Raw genomic sequence first — 12769 nt, forward strand, 5'->3', positions numbered from 1 at the left:
TCTTCCCCTCCTCCTTCCCACGTCCAGCCGCCAGGTCCCCAGCCACCCGCCAGGCTTGGGCCTGAGTGGCAGAGGCGCCTGCAGCTGCCAATCCCAAAAATATTCTCTGATGACACAGCTGGAGGATAAGAGCCCAGGCTGGCTCCTCGAAGCTAAGTTTAGAGCAGGCGGACCACCTGCCCCCCGCACCAGCCCCAGTTCTAGCTCCAGCCTCAGCCTGTCCTTTTGTGATTGGCCGGCAGCTGCTTGTTCCAAAGGGGCTCCAGAAGGTCTCAGGGGCTGGTGCATTGTCTCCCTGACAAATAACACTTTTAGGACCTGGCAGACCCCAGTTCTCAGTCTCCTGTCCCACCCGATGTCACTTCTGGGCTGGGTCTGGGATGTGAGTCATGTTCTGTGTGTGTGTGTGTGTGTGCGCGCGCGCGCGCGCAGGCGCCCGCACGCCTGCACGTGTGCCAGGGGAAGGGGTTGTAGGCCTGGGTCAGGTCACTTGGGGTGAAAACCCTCCCCAGCACCCTCCCCGAATTCCTAGCGGGAGTGGGAGATAAGGCTCAGGGCCACAGACATCTGCGTCAGAGATGAGGTCTCCATGCCTTAGGAAAGGGCAACTCAGACTGCAGGGTGTGGGAGGGCCTGGGGAAATCTAGGGTGAGGAGGGCAGAAGAGGGCGGGTGGTGGGATGGGGAGGGGACAGTGGGGAGGCTCTGGCAGGCCCTGACAAAGGGCCACAGGGCAGGGTGTGTGTGGGCTTACCTCTGGCGGGGTAGGTGAGCTATGATGCCCCAGCTTCCACTGCTGCTCCTCGTGCTGTTGTCCCCACAATGGGGCTATGGCTGCCATGGGCCAGAGCTGGACCGGGATCTTGTCCTGGCCAAGGTGAGGGCCCTGTTCCTGGATGCCTTGGGGCCCCCAGCAGTGACCAGTGAAGGTGGGGTTCCTGGAGTGAGGCGGCTGCCCCGAAGACACGCCGTGGGGGGCATCATGCCGAGGGGCTCTGAAGCTGAGGAGGAGGATGTCTCGCAGGCCATCCTTTTCCCAGCTACAGGTAATGAGGATGGGGAATGGTGACTCTGAGAAGCAGTGTGGTACGTAGCGTGGGATCTAGGATCGGAAGGCAGGCAGGTCTCAGTTTAAATCCCAGACCTGCCACTCAACTGGCTTTGCCACAGTGGGCCAGTCACTAAACCTCCCTGAGCCTCTGTCGTCTCCTCATTCGGAAGATAGGCAACAATGCCTGTCTCTTGGGACTCAGGGAGGTGGCGCATCAGAGTGCACGGCTCCTTGGGAGGCATTAGGGAGATTTTTGCTGGGGAGGCCCAGGGTCTCTAGAGACTGTGCTATGTGGGTATGGACCCCTTTGTGCTGCTTTTTTCCCTATCTCTGCCTAGGCTCCACGCCCCAAACCTTGTTTCTTTAGCCCTAAGTAGCTGAGACTTGGGAAGACATCAGGCATGCAGGAGAAGGTTTGGTTGGGAAACTTCTGGGATACTCAGTTCTCTGTCTCTTGAGTTCCCTTCTCACCTACCCATGTTCCTCTAACTCAATGAGTAAGGGTCTCCTCTGGGTGGACTTTCTTGTAATCTGGCCTACCTCTCTTCTAGAGAGGACCCCAGGCAGCACAGTGAGTAAAAGTATGGCCTTGGGATCAGGCAGAATCCTCACCTGGTCACTTAGTACTTAAAAGCTACTTTACCTTTCTAATCCTCAGTTTCTTTATCTGCAAAATGGGTCAACTGTGAGGTTTATAATGAGATAATCCATTTTCTCAACCAGTGCTGGTTCCTGCTTGTTTAGTATAGCCTGTGTGCCTGTCAGGGTAAGGATGCCAACTGTGCTTTCTTAGAAAAGCGCTGTCTTTTATTCTTAGCTACATTCTTTCTTCTCTTCCTGCTCTTTCTCTCCCTCCTTTTTGGTGTTAACTCGCCTTTATAAAGTGGACTTATTTTAAAGAATTTATCTTATACTTTTGACAGGTAAAAAGATGTGAAGAGTAATATAACAAATGCTTGTGTACACACCATTCAATTACCCTCTCACACCATCAGATGAACAAAATTTTAAGTCTACGTAACAATTCCAAGGGTTGGTGTAGGTAGAGGGGAAGGTGGACCTTGCACATTGCTGATGGGAATATTAATTAATTGGTAAAATGACCGGAGAGAGAAGTTGGCAATACCTTGTGCTTTAAAAACCCTTTAATGATGAAATAACAAATGGGGAGCCTCTGTCTGTTGTCCCAAGACTGCAGACATTCCCTGAGTCTGGCGGTGGACTTGGCAGGCTCCTGAATGGCAGCCCCCTCCCTCCTGTTGAGGAGGAGGGGTCCCAGGTTCGTCAGTCAGGGCTGCCCTCTTCCTACCCTCTGTCCCCTGCAGGTTCCAGCTGTGAGGGCCAGCCAGCTGCGAGAGAGCATCCGGAGGCTGAGGAGGGCCTCTTCACATATCTGTTCCGGCCGTCCCAGCACACACGCAGCCGCCAGGTGACTTCGGCCCAGTTGTGGTTCCACACGGGACTGGACAGGCAAGGCACAGGAGCCTCTAATACTTCTGGGCCCCTGCTAGGCCTGCTGACCCTGTCGTCTGGGGGTCCCGTGACTGTGCCCATGTCATTGGGCGAGGCACCCCCTCGCTGGGCTGTGCTGCACCTGGCCGCCTCTGCACTCCCCCTGCTGACTCATCCCATCCTGGTGCTCCTGCTGCGCTGTCCTCTCTGTTCCTGCTCAGCCCGGCCTGAGACCACGCCCTTCTTGGTGGCTCACACGCGGGCCAAGCCACCAAGTGGAGGGGAAAGAGCCCGGCGTTCGACTCCCCCGCTGCCCTGGCCTTGGTCTCCAGCCGCCCTGCGCCTGCTGCAGAGGCTGCCAGAGGAACCCGCTGCGCATGCGCACTGCCACAGAGCAGCCCTCAACATCTCCTTCCAGGAGCTGGGCTGGGATGGGTGGATTGTACACCCTCCCAGTTTCATCTTCCACTACTGCCACGGTAACTGTGGGCTGCCCACCCAGCCAGACCGGTCTCTGCCGGTTTCTGGATCTCCCCCGACCCCTGTTCAGCCTCTGTCTCTGGTGCTAGGGGCCCAGCCCTGCTGTGCTGCCCTCCCGGGGACCATGAGGCCCCTGCATGTCCACACCACCTCTGATGGGGGCTACTCTTTCAAGTATGAGACAGTGCCCAAGCTGCTCACGCAGCACTGTGTTTGTGTCTGAGGGCGTCCTGCTGGTGGTGAAGCTCCCCCACCCCCCCATCACCTGTGGGGGGGAAGGGCAGAATTTGGAAAATAGATGTTTTCCACTTCCTCCTCCCTCCACTTCTCTGCCTGAGGGCTCACCTCCCCACCCTACCCTGCCCCCTGGGTAATGTGACAATAAACAACCCTGTGCATATGACTGGGCATTGATTCTCTGGCTTCTATGGTACCATCCGGGTGCCGAGGGGAGGTCTGAGCCCTGGCAGAATGGGATTGTGAGATCTCAGGTCACTTAGCCTCACCTGACCTTGGAGATCTGGGGTTCAGGAGCTGGGTTTGGATGCATGTCTAGTGGGAAGCTGGGGATGACAAAAAGGTGGCTGAAGCTCCTGACAGCCACTCTGGAGATGCAACTGGTCCTGGTGTTGGCTGGACCTGACACATCCATTCGGTTGTCTGCCCCGCCACACCTGAAAGCAGCCGAGGCTTGCAAAGCACCTGCATCTGAGAGGGCCACAGGCCCTTCCCCTGCCGTCCTCTGCCTGAGCTGGGGCACCTCGCTGAAGGTCAGGTGACTCAAAGACCTGTCAGAGACCATGGCTTGGGGCCCCACTCAGGCAGATGTTCAGAGCTGCTAAGATCTTGGATTTCTCAGGAACTTGGGTGGGATATAAAGCAGTGCCCAAAAGTTGGCAAGGTTGGATAGGAGGTGGAAGAATGAAGACCTGAGGATTTTAATTTGCTGAGGGCCCTGGAACTCCCTCGAATCTGTCACTGGCTCATGACGTAGCCCTTCATGAGGCCTGGCTGTGCTGGGACCTGGGTTCTCGAAATATTCAGCTCCCTGATGTGCCCTGTGTACCTTTACGTTACCCCACTCAGTCCTTAATGTTGGAAGCAGGGAGAGCCAGAATCTACTGCCAGGAAAACGTGGGCTCTTGTGTGAGCCGTCATATACACTTTGTGTATCTGCTGAGTCCAGAGCACCGTGCCAAGAACCCCTTCTCTTCCCATTGGGTTCATTCTGCCTGCCATAATCGGCCATTGGGAAGCCCCTCTACCCCTTCCTTCCTGCTTTTCTTGCTCTTCTCTGGGTCTTGCTATCCTCCTGCCTGGCCCAGCTCTGGCTCTCAACCAGCTGGTTCCACTCAGTCTCCCTTTAATGCAGGTGTGGGTGAAGGGGAGGACGGGGGATGCTCAGTCCCTCAGACTGAAATTCCAGAGCACTATCTAATACTCACTGCACAACTACGGAGTGTGTTTCTGCTCACGGACTGACTCATCAAAGACCCCCTCCTCCTAACCCTGCTGGACGGGGTGAGCCGGTGAGCGCTCCCAGGAAGGGGATGTGGAGGGGAGAGAATCCCACCCGACACCCTTGGGCTAACACCTCCCCTTGCCTGAGCTGAGCTGAATGAAAAATTGTTTCTGGAAGCACAGGAGCCCACCAGAGCAGCCCTCGCTCGTGCTCCCGTCAGAGCCTCAGTACACACTGAATCTAGGAGAAGGCCGCTGCTGCTCTGGAGAGGAGATCTGCCTGTGGTAGCTCTGAGCTTGTCCCAGCACCTTCATCTATACCCAGCGTAGCAGCAGGGCCGCGCTCAGGGCTGCTGGCATTGCTTCGCAGGCAGTGGACCTCGGAGACCTCTGGCAGGGCTCGGCCAGTGTGGGGGATGGGAGATTTGCCTCAAGCCTGTCTGAACATCCCGCTCTCCCCCTGGATCCCCTTGCCAGATCCTCCCTGCCTGAGTGAGTGGAGCCTTTCCCAGGGATCTTCAATCCCCCTAGCAGGCTCAAGATTCTCCTTCCCGTGAGGACCACCTACGACCCTGCGTTGTGCAGACTTTCCCTGTTCCGGGAATGTGAATGGGGTCCCAGGGCTGAGGACACTACTGAGGGGCACAGCGTTCTGCACCAGGTCGCTTAGCAGGTTGGTGCTGCTGGTGAAAAGTTTTCACGTTTCAGAGACAAAGCCAGCAAAATGAGTGCAACATATAGTGTCTTTCAACAAAACCAGAGGTATTCATTTTAAAGGGCTGTCCCTTATTCTCAAGTTATCATTTCTCTCTGAGTATATGTGGAACTGTGGCTTCTTTTACGGTATTGAGGTGATGGTAGAAGGTAGTGGTTTTTTGTTTTTTGTTTGTTTGAAGGTTTTTATAAAAAACAAAATTAAAACTCGAAAGTTCTTGTTTGGACCCAAAGATTTTTCTTTGTAATTTTGCTGATGGCATTTCCAAATCTGTGAAATCTGAGAATTCCTAAAGTCTGGTAGCCACTGGCCTGGGCCACCCCTTCCAGGGTCTGAAGGCCTTAGATTATGGTAACTGAGCAGATCCAAGAGATACAGCTGCCCCTCCCTGAGAGAGGCAGACGTGACTAAAGACCTCTTTTGTCCCCATTGCTGGCCAGGAGACTAAGAGCCAAACACTTCAGGGATCCTCCCTATTCCCAGGGCTAATCCCTAGGAATGCTATGCACACACTTCATTCAGAGTTAGTTTGAATAGAAAATTGAACTCAAACAAGCTTCAATTTTTTTTTTTAAATCACTGCTGGGGGTGGGGGAGTGGAACCCGAAAGAGCATCAGAGGGGAAACTGGGACAATTGTAATAAAACAACAATAAAAAATCTTTAAAAAGCCCTGGCTGGTGTATCTCAGTGGATTGAGCACTGGCCTGTGAATCAAAGGGTCCCTGGTTCCATTCCCAGTCAGGGCACATGCCTGGGTTTTGGGCCAGGTCCCCAGTTGGGGGCAAGTGAGAGGCAACCACACACTGATGTTTTTCTCCCTCTCTTTCTCCTTCCCTTTCCCTCTCTCTAAAAAAGTAAATAAATAAAATCTTTAAAAAAATTTTTTTTAAATCACGGTCTTATATCAAGTCCAGGAGCACAACTGGCTGGGACAGGCTGATTCTGGGATTGGAAGAAGCTGCAGGGGTCCTGCTACAGGGTCAACACCCCCTGGGTCAGCTCTGTCCCTTCATCGCACTGCTTGGTCTAGCAGGAGGGACTTTGCATGCAGAAGACACAGAGAGAGTCTTGGTGGCTCTATTGTCCTGAGTAAGGTCATGGGCTTCTCCAGGAAGGGTGCCTGAGGGAACAGAATGAGTTAGCAACTGAGATTATGTGTCCTAGCCCTGCAGTCCAGAGCCTAAAGCACAAGGGCTAAAGGTGAAAAAACGAGATATTCCCCAAAGCAGGGTAGGGTTACCCCACAAAGGTGGGGCAGAGGTTAGAGAAAAGCACGGCTTTTCCTCCTCCTAATTGTCTCTCACATCAAGCCCTTTCTCTCTCCCTACATAGACACTATTTTGCCCTTTAGGCGTCAATTCTTTTTATAAAGATTTTGTGTATTTATTTTTAGCCTTGGCTGGTGTGGCTCAGTGGATTGAGCGCAGGCCTTCAAAACACACGATTGAGGTTCGATTCCCAGTCAGGGCACATGCCTGTGGTGCGGGCCAGTTCCCAGCAGGGGACTAATGAGAGGCAACCATACATTGATATTTCTCTCCTTCCCTTCCCCTCTAAAGATAAATAAATAAATCTTAAAAAAAAGGTTTTGTGTATTTATTTTTAGAGAGAGGGGCAGGGAGGGAGAAAGACAGGGAGAGAGAAACATCAATCAATCATTTTACCAGAACCAAACCCACAACCCAGGTATGTGCCCTAACCAGGAATTGAACCAGTAACCTTTCGCATTGCAGGATGATGCCCAACCAACAGGGCCACACCAGTCAGGGCTAGGGAGCAATTCTTGGCTGGGCAATTCAGCAGCCTCCTTAACCAGTCTCTAAGCAGTCATTCCCTGCCCCTTCAGGGCATGTTCACCCAGCTACCACGAAGCAGTCACAAAAGCTCCAGAGGGGGTCTCTTTTGAAATCTTCTCCCAGCAGTAACGCCACTTGAAAGACTTTGTGTTATTATAAGTCTTTGGATTTCAGAAGCATGCATGCAACGACAGTCACCCTTCTCTCAACAGACTCTAGGAATTAAATATTCATGGGGTTACTGAAAGGTCTCCATTATCCATCAACTAAATGGAAACTGTTGGGGGTGGTGAACACACAGAACTCTCCAGATGATGCGTTGTGGAATTGAGCACCTGAAACCTGTATAATTTTGGTAATCAGTGTCACCCCGATAAAGTCAAGAAAAAGGAAAAAAATACATGGACACTGTTGCTCTACAGTTGAAGCAAAATCTGATTGGACATCTTGCAGCTGATTTCTCCATAGATGTATTCAAATCACTTACGAAAGCAATGACCGAATCTGTACTGTTACCTGTAGATAACTCAGATTTATCATCACTTGAATGCCTTGAGGCTTTGTTCACAGGGACAGTCCCATATTCCTTTGTCTCTTTGAAATGTTTATTCACAGTTTGCCCCATAGAAAGTAAAATTGTGTGTAGTCCACTGTATTCACGCTCTCTTGACTAGCACCTTGCAGTGGAGGGATGTGGTGGGTGGCCCCTCAACCGAGTGGACATGACCCCAGAAGTGGGGAAACCTTCGAGGTGGTTCTTGTTTACGAAATTTTAAAGACCGTAACTTTAGGTCTATCAGATTTGGAAGATTTTCATTTCACTTCATCTTCCTGTAATTCTGACAAGGCCAATTTCTTTCTTTCTTTTTTTTTAAAGATTTTATTTATTTATCTTTAGAGGGGAAGGGAAGGAGAGAAGGGGAGAAACATCAGTGCATGGCTGCCTTCGGTGTATCCCCTGCCGGGAACTGGCCTACAACCCAGGCATGTGCCCTGACTAGGAATTGAACCTCGATCCTGTGGTTTGCAGGCCCGTGCTGAATCCACTGAGCTACACCAGCCAGGGCCCAATTTATTTCTTGATATGTTACCGCTCTGGTTTTTTCGAGGTTTCCCTGCAAGGTCTTCACTTTTTTATTATTATTTATTTATTTTTAGAGGGGAAGGGAAGGAGAGAAGGACAGAAATATTGATGTATGGTTGCCTCTCATGAGTCCCCTGCGGGGAACTGGCCTGCAACCCAGGCATGTGCCCTGACTGGGAATCGAACCGTGATCGTGTGGTTCGCAGGCACGCGCTCAATCCACTGAGCTACACCAGCCAGGGCCTTCACTTTCTTATTAAATTCTGTGAATCCAGTACTTTGGGGGCCACAGCTCCAATGGCATCATCTAGTTCGTGGGGTGTCACTGCCCTTGCCACCTTCTGCCAGCTCCCTTGACTCTTATCCTTTGAATGTTTCTTCTTTCCTCCTTTTTTTGGGGGGATGGGTAGGGGGACATTTTATCCCACCATGTAGTTTGAATGCATTTACTATCTGCTTACCATCGTTTTTGTCTCTCACGTCTTCCTCTCGGATTCATTTTTCTTAGTGTCGGCCTCTCCTCTTTCATTATTTATCTCAGAGTAAGTCTGTAGGTGGTGGGCCTTCCAAACCCCTCTTCCAACTGAAAGTCTTGAACTGTAGTTGGGCCGTTTATGTAGTTCTACATTCAAAGATGTTTTTCTTCCGAATTTTGAGAGTCTCCTTTTCTTCTTGCATCCTGTTTATCAGTGGGTGACTTAATGTCAACATGATTCTTGTACCTTTGTAATTCATCTGTTTTTTTTCCCCTCATTGGACATTTTTGAGATTTCTTCCTTACCATGACATTTGAAATTGCGTTAGGGTAGATCTACACATTAGTTTTGAAACTAACCTTTGATTTCAAAGAGATCCCTGACATTTGGAGGACCCTTTTGAACTGAATGTACAAATTTTCTTCCATTCTGGGACATTTTCTTCTTTTATTTATTTGAATATAACTTCCTCTTACATTCTTTCTAATTTCTACCCCGAACTTTTATTAGACGATATAGAGTTTTAGATCAGTCCTCTGTATATTTTAGCTTCTGTTTTTAGTAAATACTTTCTATATTTTGTCTTGTACAATGTGATAGAAAAACATTGTTTTCTCAGTCTTTCAGGTCACTTGGTACCCATTACTGCACTTATTTTGATCATTCTTTTGAAGGGATTCTTGTTGTTTCATAATCATCTTTAGTTTTTTAGTTGATTTTAAAAAATAAATGTGATATCCTTTTGCATCCAAGAATGTTATAATTATTCTAACATCCTGTTCTTGTTTTATATAAGCTATTTCACAGGATGACAATTTTAGTTGGATTTAATATATCTTTCAAGATGCTGACTTTCTTAAAATGTTTAGTAATTATTGGTTGGAAACCCATCTTTATCTGAGATTCCCTGTAGACTGTTTGCCCTCTCTGACTGTGTACTCTTTAGCAAAAGGGGTGTAGAATAGTGTGGCCCAGAAAAATATTCTTTCCCTCCCTCTTTCTAAGTTCTCCTGGCTCTAAGCTCTATTTCTAATAGCCAAATTAGCAGAGACAGAATAACAGGAGAAAAAGGAAAGTTTAGTGCATGAACCTAGGGAATTTACACAGACACAATAAGTCCATGAAAATTCCCACCGCAGCAAAACAACATTGGGTATAAGACATTTGAACCAAGGAAAAAGGGGAGGGGAACAGGGTGCTGAATTTCAGAAGTGAGAAAGGGCAGTTTACAGGCAGTTGAGTAAGAGGAAACACACAGGGGAAGAAAATCCTTGCCAGGTGATTCTGAAACAACCAGACAGAGCAAGTATCTAGCTCACAAGCATCTGCCTGAAGCCCTTCTGTTTATCATACTGAATTCAGATTGGGCTAAGGGTAGCATCCTGAAATTTTCTCCCTGAAGTAGGTTTCTCTGCCTGAATCTCTTGGGCAGCAAAGTAGGGGAGGATCTAAGATTCTGAGTCCTTGTTTCTTAATAAACAAGCTTAAAATTAATATCCCCCAAAGCAGCTTCAAGGTGGCAGAATTTTGGTCCCTTCAAGATAATGTCGGGTGTGTATCAAAATTTATTGTCAGTAACTGTCCGGTAGGCGGTATTTTGGCAGCTTGTCTTCTGTAAATTGGTGCTTTCCTTTCCTCCTAAGTATTAAAAAAGAAGGGAGAAAAACTAGCTGAACTTAATTAGGTGGAAAGCTACAGCTTCATGCACTGCAGGGGTGTTGAATTCCTGACAAGAGGATTAACACCCTTCCATTGTCCCCTGTTTAGGGAACCAGTTTTCCAATCTTCCCAGGGTACAACCAGTCCATTTACCCGAACCACTGGGGGTAGGAATAAACAATAAAGGGGAAATTCCTCTCCTGGGCACATGCGCAGTAGAAGCCAAGATGGCACAGAGGGAGGTGTAAGAGCTGCCAGACTGCCCTAATAACCTAAGGCGCCAAGGAAGGTTAGAGGAACTGGGGAATGGAGATAAAGAGCCTGCTTAATCTTAAGGCGTTAATGACAGTTGCTCACCACTCAGGTTTGCCCGCCAACAAGAGCCCCCACCAATCAAAACCTCTGCCTTTGTTCAATCGAGCCAATAGCTAACCGCTACATCTGCTTCTGTATCCCCAGCTTGCTTGCCTGCTCTTATAAAAACCCAACAGTCTGTAAGCCAGGCGCGACTTCCATTTTGGCGGCTCTGCGTAGCCGNCCAGTTCCCAGCAGGGGATGCACAAGAAGCAACCATACATTGATGTTTCTCTTCCTCTCTCCTTCCCTTCCCCTCTAAAGATAAATGAATAAAATAAAAAAAAAGAAAAAATTTATAAAGCTTCACAAAGCCCTCTCTCAGTGTGTTCACCCGTCTGTTTGAGCACTCTCTGAAGCAGCCACGTGGACCTAGAAGCTGTGGGCGTCCAAGTGCGGGCTCCAAGAGTGAACTGGGGTGCAGCCATGCAGCACGGCCCGGAGTGTGGCTGGGAACAGAGACTAGGCTAGCCAGGTGGGGGCAGAGACTGAACTGGACTAACCTGTGGCATGGACTGAACTAACGGTACGGAAGTTCTGGATCCTGGCCTTTCTGCTGGGCTTGATGAAGACAAGGCTGGACTTCTTCCACAGCAGGAGAGCTGAACCACCTGATGGTGTATGAGACACAGACTCCGGGAACCTGGGGACAGTCTTTTTTTTTTCAGTACAGCTTCAGTAAATCTTAGCACTACACCTCATCCTCCTATGTATGGTCCCCAAAATGCCTTTTCATGACACTTCAAGAACCCCATTTCCACTGGCAACACTTGGGCTAGAATCACCGTTCATAGCACTGTCTCCGTCATCACATGCATTATGTCTGTGGTAGGCAGGATAATGGCCCCCTTCCCCAAAGATGTCTGCATCCTAAACCCCTGGAACCTATGAAGATGTCACGTTACATCACAAGGGAGAACTAAGATTGCAGATGGAATTAAGGAGGCTGAACTGAGGACTTTAAAATAGGGAGATTATTGCAAATTATCTGGGTGTGCCCCATGTAATCACAAGTCTCTTTAAATGTGGAAGAGGGAGGCAGAAAAGCTACTGTCAGATGGTGTAATGTGAAAAAGACTTGTCAGCTGATTGTGGTTGATGCCAATTCAATGCCAACAGAATTCCCCAGTTTAGGATGTGGTAAAAAAAGGAAACTTTATTCAGTGCAAAATAGCTCAACTGTAATACGGCACAGCTATAAAAACAGCATGGCTGTGGGGCAGCCCTAAGACCATGCCCTCTTCAGCTAGACAGCTGTGCTCTGCTCCACGTAGGGAGCTCTGGCATTTCACCTCAGCCAAGGAGACACTGTTTTTCCATGGAAATGAAAAGGGCGTTCTCAAAGTCAGAGGGAAACTGGCCTATATAGACATAAATCCCTACTCCATTCCCAGATTGGCCTGTCCTCATGCAAATGAAGGCTCCAAATCATCTCATTTTGATTGGCCCAAAAGGCACTGTCCTGATTGGTCAGAATAGGGTTGCTCTGATTGGTCAGAGTAATGTAGTTTTGATTGGGTGGGGAAAGCCTCAGTCCTATTGGTTGAAATAAAATTCCAGGAACTGCTTCATAAGGGCTGGGTCGGGCAGGTACTACAGTGCAGGTTTCTTCCTGAAGAGCAGTTTGTATGAGAGGCTCCCAGTGTATAAATGACTGCTAGGCTTTGTTTTTAAAATTTGAGCCCAGTTAGCAGCCAGAAGCGCTGCTCAGTAGGTGTCTTTTCCAGGGTTCACATAATCAATTAGTCATTGTCGTTTGTAAAGATGGAAGGGTGCCACAAGTCAGGGAAGTGGGCAGACTCTCAGCTTGGAAAGACGAGAACAGATTCTACCCTGGAGCCTCCAGAAAAGATCGTGACCCTGCTGACACCTTAGTTTTAGCCTAGTGAGATACATTTTGGACTCCTGGCCTTGAGAACTGTGAGATAATAAATGTGTGTGTGTTTTTTTCTTTTTAAAAACAGCTAAATTTGATGGACATTCTTGTAGCAGCAATAGAAAACAAACACAATGTTGAAATGTGATGGCTGGTGTCTGTCTCTTCCACCACACTGCCAGCTTCTGGAGAATAAGAGCTGTTGGGAGGTCTAGGTCTTGTGCTTAGAAGCGTCCAGCTGCACACTTAGGTGGGGTGTTATTCTTGGGAAATAAAACTCAGAGTGTTTGTGTGTTAAGGGTGTGCTGTCATAGCAGTTCTCTGAGAAACACAATTTCATTCATGGTAATATGAAATTATGCAG

The 12769-nt window shown here is 49.0% G+C and overlaps 1 protein-coding gene across 1 annotated transcript; it reads left to right on the top strand.

The window, feature by feature from the left end:
• The first annotated feature begins 774 nt into the window (after positions 1–774).
• INHA (inhibin subunit alpha) lies at positions 775–3232 on the top strand. Its single transcript, XM_037029217.1, has 2 exons — positions 775–1045; positions 2376–3232. Exons 1-2 carry the CDS (start codon positions 775–777, stop codon positions 3203–3205), a joined length of 1101 nt encoding a protein of 366 aa, XP_036885112.1. The 3' UTR covers positions 3206–3232.
• Positions 3233–12769: the final 9537 nt, after the last annotated feature.

This window comes from Sturnira hondurensis, unplaced genomic scaffold (genome assembly GCF_014824575.4).
Source record: "Sturnira hondurensis isolate 20B ecotype Veracruz unplaced genomic scaffold, ASM1482457v3 Scaffold0020237, whole genome shotgun sequence".
Classification (NCBI taxonomy): domain Eukaryota; kingdom Metazoa; phylum Chordata; class Mammalia; order Chiroptera; family Phyllostomidae; genus Sturnira; species Sturnira hondurensis.

Bases quoted from the DNA above. Each gene is read 5' to 3' on its own strand.
- INHA (XM_037029217.1), top strand. From the start codon at position 775: ATGATGCCCCAGCTTCCACTGCTGCTCCTCGTGCTGTTGTCCCCACAA. The intron at 1,046-2,375 runs GTAATGAGGATG...TGTCCCCTGCAG, and splicing joins CATCCTTTTCCCAGCTACAG to GTTCCAGCTGTGAGGGCCAG.